The sequence below is a fragment of the Semicossyphus pulcher genome, unplaced genomic scaffold (assembly GCF_022749685.1).
Source record: "Semicossyphus pulcher isolate SPU_LCO1_2020_fin unplaced genomic scaffold, fSemPul1.0.p SCAF_25, whole genome shotgun sequence".
Taxonomy (NCBI): Eukaryota; Metazoa; Chordata; class Actinopteri; order Labriformes; family Labridae; genus Semicossyphus; species Semicossyphus pulcher.
In genome coordinates this window covers 568,528-575,043 of record NW_027211699.1, presented here as the reverse complement: position 1 = coordinate 575,043, position 6,516 = coordinate 568,528, and the positions used below count along the sequence as shown (strand labels likewise).

Below are 6,516 nucleotides of genomic sequence, written 5' to 3'. Positions count from 1 at the left end.
CTTTTCACAGCAGACATGTTGACTTGAAACTACAGCAAGTCAACATGACTGCTGTGTAGAAGGTCTATTGGTTGGTGGTTTAGGGGGAGGGGGGTTAGGAAGGGAGGGGGGGAGGAGGAGGGGAGGGGGGTTAGGAAAGGTGGGGGGGGAGGAGGAGGGGAGGGGGGTTAGGAAAGGAGGGGGGGAGGAGGAGGGGAGGGGGGTTAGGAAAGGTGGGGGGGGGGAGGAGGGGGAGAGGGGAAGACTACTTTTTCTTCCAACTCTCAGGCTTCCTCAAACCAAGGAAGTGTCTGGCTTGCTTCCACAAAGAAGGCTGCTTCGGCGTCCCTTCTTGTGGCTGCTCGGCAGACACTCTGGCCTCCTCTTCAACAGGCTGCGGTTGTGTTCCTGAAGTTGCAGCAGATGCACAGGAGCTGGTCTCCATGCATTGCTGGTCTTCCTCAGGCTCCTCACACCTCGACCTCTTTCGTTTTGGCGGCTGGTTGTCCTCCCTGTTCGCCTGCAGTTCGTTCTGAAGCTGCATATTGCGTGCGAGCTGGATGCTAAGAGCAGTTTTCAGCTCCTCCAGCTCTCCACAATAATTGGTCTCCTTCACGACAATGTTCTGCTGCAGGGTGTTGATCTCCTCCGCCATCTGTTGCTGAATGACGCCCTTTTCAGCCTCCAAGTTCCAGATGAGAACCTGGTCGTCCGCCTCCTTGTTCATGAGAGACTTGATTTGGGTCTCAAGCTCTCGCTGATGGCTCTCAGCCTGCTGTCTCACAGCGAGCACATCAGTTTGGTATCGCTGACTGAGCTGCTGCTTTGACACTCTCAAGCTCTCCAGTTGTTCCTGGAGAAGCTTGGTGTTGTTCTTCTCCTCCTGCAGCTCAGCTGAGAACCTCTCTTGGCAGATTTTATGTGCCGACTGCAGCTCCTCATAATCTTTCTCGATGAGCTTATGAACACAGAGCTGAGTTCTTAACTCCTCCAGCTCGGTCCAGAACTGTTTCTCTTTCTCGAAGGATGTCTGCTGCAGGTTGTGGATCTCCTCGGCCATTGTCTGCCGGAGGGCGTCCTGCTCAGCTCGCAAGGTCTTTATGACATGCTGGTCCTGTGAAACTCTTTCAGCGTGAGCTTCAACTTGCTGCTGAAGCTCAAACTTAAGAGTCTCGACCAGCTGTCTGGAACTAAGGACGTCGGTTTCGTACCTGAGGCTGAGCTCATGGTTAGAAACCTCCGTCTTCTCCAGTTCTTTTTGGAGGACCTCGATTTGCTCCCTCTCCCCCTGGAGTTCTGCAGTAAACCTCTCCGTGCTTACCAAGTGTGCCACTTGCAGCTCCTCGTAGTCGGCATGAAGATGTTTCTTCTTTTTTTGCCGAGTGGTGTCCCTCACCATTGTGGCAATCTTTGTTACACTAAGAGTTTCCTCCTTGCTGTACTTTTCCAGCCTTTCCAGGTCTCTCTTAGTGTCCTTTCCCCTGTTGATGTACATCTCTTTCAGGGTTTTCTGTTTCACCAACTGCTGCTTGACATCCTCCAACTCATTGCTGATGAGGAGTCTCTGGTCCTTCTCGCGGCGACAATGAGCCCTCTCTCTTTCCAGCAGTTCAGTGAGCTGCCGCACATCTCGACGGAGGGTTTCAAGCTCCCCCGGGATATGCTGCTGTGCTCCACCTGCAGCCTGCTGTCTGAAGAGCCTCCTGTTCCTTTTTTGGTTTCTTGGTTGCTGCATCTTTTGGCTGGTTTTAGTCAGTCTCAAATGAATGCTGCCTAAATCTGCTGAATGTCTCTGATAAGATAGTGATCTATATCTGAGGTCTATATCAATTCTCTTTCTCACAGTGGTGACACTTATTGAAAGGTACGAATGATATGACTGCCTGCACAGCTCCACTCCTACTTATAAACTTTATGTAGACTTTATGATGTCATCCATTATGTCAGCATAAAATGCCTTTCTTCCTTTGATGTTCATGCATTTGATGTTGCTTTGAAGAGTTCCAAAGTCCCAATTCAATTCAAAACAATTCCATAAACTTTACATTAAGTCAGATGTTTGATGTTTTATCTTTTCTGCCCATTTTGTGCTCTTTTTAACACTTTTCCATTCATGTCTTATTTTTACAGAACCCATTATAAGTGTTTGGTTCATATTACACCATTTTTATTACTAGTCCATCACTTTTATTCTGTTGTTAGAAATCATATATTTCTTTCTTTCATTTTCTTTCTTTTTCAAAATTTTGTAACTCATTTTAGATTTTTTACAACTTACAGAGACAGGACATGACACATATAAAGATGGTTACCACTGACTTGCACATGTTGTTAATAACTTTAATGTAAAACAACTTCAACCACGAAATACACCTATATATGAAGAAATGTTACATTTTACTTTTTTTTTTTTTTTTTGATTCTTAATTTTATTGACAAATTAGAGTAGCCGATTAACCTATGCTGCATGTCTTTGGATTTTTGGGAGGAAACCGGAGCATCCCGGGGAAAAACCCATGAAGGCATGGGGAGAACATACAAACTCCACACAGAAAGTTACCCACTGGGCGGCAGGTCACTTCCTGTGAGGTCACAGTGCTAACCACTGCAACCGCCATGCCCGCGTTATGAAATAAACCCTTTTCACAGCAGACATGTTGACTTGAAACTACAGCAAGTCAACATGACTGCTGTGTAGAAGGTCTTTTGGTTGGTGGTTTAGGGGGAGGGGGGTTAGGAAGGGAGGGGGGGAGGAGGAGGGGAGGGGGGTTAGGAAAGGAGGGGGGGAGGAGGAGGGGAGGGGGGTTAGGAAAGGTGGGGGGGGGGAGGAGGGGGAGAGGGGAAGACTACTTTTTCTTCCAACTCTCAGGCTTCCTCAAACCAAGGAAGTGTCTGGCTTGCTTCCACAAAGAAGGCTGCTTCGGCGTCCCTTCTTGTGGCTGCTCGGCAGACACTCTGGCCTCCTCTTCAACAGGCTGCGGTTGTGTTCCTGAAGTTGCAGCAGATGCACAGGAGCTGGTCTCCATGCATTGCTGGTCTTCCTCAGGCTCCTCACACCTCGACCTCTTTCGTTTTGGCGGCTGGTTGTCCTCCCTGTTCGCCTGCAGTTCGTTCTGAAGCTGCATATTGCGTGCGAGCTGGATGCTAAGAGCAGTTTTCAGCTCCTCCAGCTCTCCACAATAATTGGTCTCCTTCACGACAATGTTCTGCTGCAGGGTGTTGATCTCCTCCGCCATCTGTTGCTGAATGACGCCCTTTTCAGCCTCCAAGTTCCAGATGAGAACCTGGTCGTCCGCCTCCTTGTTCATGAGAGACTTGATTTGGGTCTCAAGCTCTCGCTGATGGCTCTCAGCCTGCTGTCTCACAGCGAGCACATCAGTTTGGTATCGCTGACTGAGCTGCTGCTTTGACACTCTCAAGCTCTCCAGTTGTTCCTGGAGAAGCTTGGTGTTGTTCTTCTCCTCCTGCAGCTCAGCTGAGAACCTCTCTTGGCAGATTTTATGTGCCGACTGCAGCTCCTCATAATCTTTCTCGATGAGCTTATGAACACAGAGCTGAGTTCTTAACTCCTCCAGCTCGGTCCAGAACTGTTTCTCTTTCTCGAAGGATGTCTGCTGCAGGTTGTGGATCTCCTCGGCCATTGTCTGCCGGAGGGCGTCCTGCTCAGCTCGCAAGGTCTTTATGACATGCTGGTCCTGTGAAACTCTTTCAGCGTGAGCTTCAACTTGCTGCTGAAGCTCAAACTTAAGAGTCTCGACCAGCTGTCTGGAACTAAGGACGTCGGTTTCGTACCTGAGGCTGAGCTCATGGTTAGAAACCTCCGTCTTCTCCAGTTCTTTTTGGAGGACCTCGATTTGCTCCCTCTCCCCCTGGAGTTCTGCAGTAAACCTCTCCGTGCTTACCAAGTGTGCCACTTGCAGCTCCTCGTAGTCGGCATGAAGATGTTTCTTCTTTTTTTGCCGAGTGGTGTCCCTCACCATTGTGGCAATCTTTGTTACACTAAGAGTTTCCTCCTTGCTGTACTTTTCCAGCCTTTCCAGGTCTCTCTTAGTGTCCTTTCCCCTGTTGATGTACATCTCTTTCAGGGTTTTCTGTTTCACCAACTGCTGCTTGACATCCTCCAGCTCATTGCTGATGAGGAGTCTCTGGTCCTTCTCGCGGCGACAATGAGCCCTCTCTCTTTCCAGCAGTTCAGTGAGCTGCCGCACATCTCGACGGAGGGTTTCAAGCTCCCCCGGGATATGCTGCTGTGCTCCACCTGCAGCCTGCTGTCTGAAGAGCCTCCTGTTCCTTTTTTGGTTTCTTGGTTGCTGCATCTTTTGGCTGGTTTTAGTCAGTCTCAAATGAATGCTGCCTAAATCTGCTGAATGTCTCTGATAAGATAGTGATCTATATCTGAGGTCTATATCAATTCTCTTTCTCACAGTGGTGACACTTATTGAAAGGTACGAATGATATGACTGCCTGCACAGCTCCACTCCTACTTATAAACTTTATGTAGACTTTATGATGTCATCCATTATGTCAGCATAAAATGCCTTTCTTCCTTTGATGTTCATGCATTTGATGTTGCTTTGAAGAGTTCCAAAGTCCCAATTCAATTCAAAACAATTCCATAAACTTTACATTAATGCAACACACAATATTGCCAAAGACAGAAATCAAAAGAAAACAATTAAATAACCAAACATACAAATGGGAAAAGGTGTAATTTATTGATCTATGTGTGTGTTTATGAAAGATTTGAATGTTTCACAGTGTGTATGTGTGTGTATATGTGTGTGTACACAGTCAGGACTTTTCTTAATGTACAGCTAGATGGATGTTCTCTCAGTACTATAAATAAAACATAAATATTCAAGTCATTTTTGTCTCCACTTTTATAAATGGCTGGAATTAAACCTTTATTCCAGAGGTCAGGAAAAAATGCAAACATCTAGAATAATTATGTTGTCGACACCACGTCTTTTTATTTTGGCCAGGATGGGGACTGCAGTCCAGATGTATTTTTCCCTGAGCGTTTCCATTCAAAATTACATTCTGTCATTCAAATGTTCAGCCACACTAACAGTGTTCAAATTATGTTTAAAGCCTCCTAATCATCCTGATAACTTGAAATAAATCCTAAAATGCATCTTTAATATATTGTGTCTTTAAATCCAACTATTTATTTCAATCCTAAACAAAGAAAATTGAAAAGTATCATTAGAATATTTAAATATCTGCTAACTCCTTTGTGTCTTTGTTGAGTGTTTGAGTTTCCCTCTCTTGTTTAAGATTATACTGTGTGCTCCAAATGCCAGACATACAATCTGTAAGTGGCACTGGATACTACTATCAAAGTAAAAGGCAAACTTTCATGACAAAATACCTAATTGAGATAGCAAAAGTATGTTTTTTCTTATATCATATTGAAGATTAAAGCTCAGCTATAGATAACAAATAAAAATCAACAGTTGGCTAGACTTTAATTCTTGCTTGACTTGGAACCTCTGTGACGGCTTATAAAAATAAGTTAGAAACTGAGATGGAACCTCAAAACCAAAATATGCAATACTCACAAAACAGAAGTTGAAGAAATCACTTCTCCCACATCGTGCTCCAGGAACAATCCACTGGGAAACATAGGTAAGCAGTTCTGAAGGCTGTAGCATCATTGATTTACTGGAGGGGAAAAATAGTAAACGTAAGGATGAAAGGTTGTTACATCACATTTTTCCAAAGCAGATTCAAATTAAAAGGTTGATATACATTCTTGTCGTATTGCACCTAAACAGTAAATACTAAAATAAATGGCTCATGCATTAAGTAGCTAGTTTTTAAGTAGCTAGCTCTCATGTCAAAGGCATGGCTTCACTTATAGCTACCTTGGCTGCTATAAGTTAACATTAACCTGTGAGGAGTTTTTGTTAAGGCCTACAGAAAAATAGCTAGTCACAACTGTGTTGTGTAAATACGGAAATCAAAGCTGGAAAATATATATAATGAGTGTTGTTAAATAACTTACCCAGAGTCTCAGAAACTGTCCTGCTTTTACAAAGTTTCTAGTCAACACAACTTCTGGAAACTTCTCCTACTCTACAGGGTGTGTGCACTGCTGAGACCGGGCTTCAATCAAATAATGCAAAGTTTGTTTACTCAGGTGAACTTACGTTTTATACCTTTGTTAGGTGATGTGTATGGAAGCCCTTAGCAGACATGCATCCATACATTTTATTTACTCCGTTTTCCTGGGATAATTTAGGGTTATTTTTGGTAATTTTCTCGAGATCTTGACTTATTTATCACATTATCACAAGATAGCGACATGGCACCACTATAACATTAGTTGTATCCCCAGAGTTACAAAAGCACAAAAAACCCCCAATAAAAACAGGCTTAACTTACCTCATTAGTGTGGGCAATGGCAGCATGGCATGTCCTGGTCTATTATTGTGACCAGCCTGTTATTTTGTTTTGTGGATCGGCGGAAAATGATCCCGTGATCACAAGAAAATAAGCTTTGTTATCTCGAGATAACCAGATAAATGAATCCAT

General features: G+C 44.4%; 1 protein-coding gene across 1 annotated transcript; it reads right to left on the bottom strand.

The window, feature by feature from the left end:
• Positions 1-2,748: 2,748 nt before the first annotated feature.
• LOC138604407 (calponin homology domain-containing protein DDB_G0272472-like) lies at positions 2,749-4,595 on the bottom strand. Its single transcript, XM_069676332.1, has one exon. It carries the CDS (start codon positions 4,293-4,295, stop codon positions 2,826-2,828), a length of 1,470 nt encoding a protein of 489 aa, XP_069532433.1. The 5' UTR covers positions 4,296-4,595; the 3' UTR covers positions 2,749-2,825.
• Positions 4,596-6,516: the final 1,921 nt, after the last annotated feature.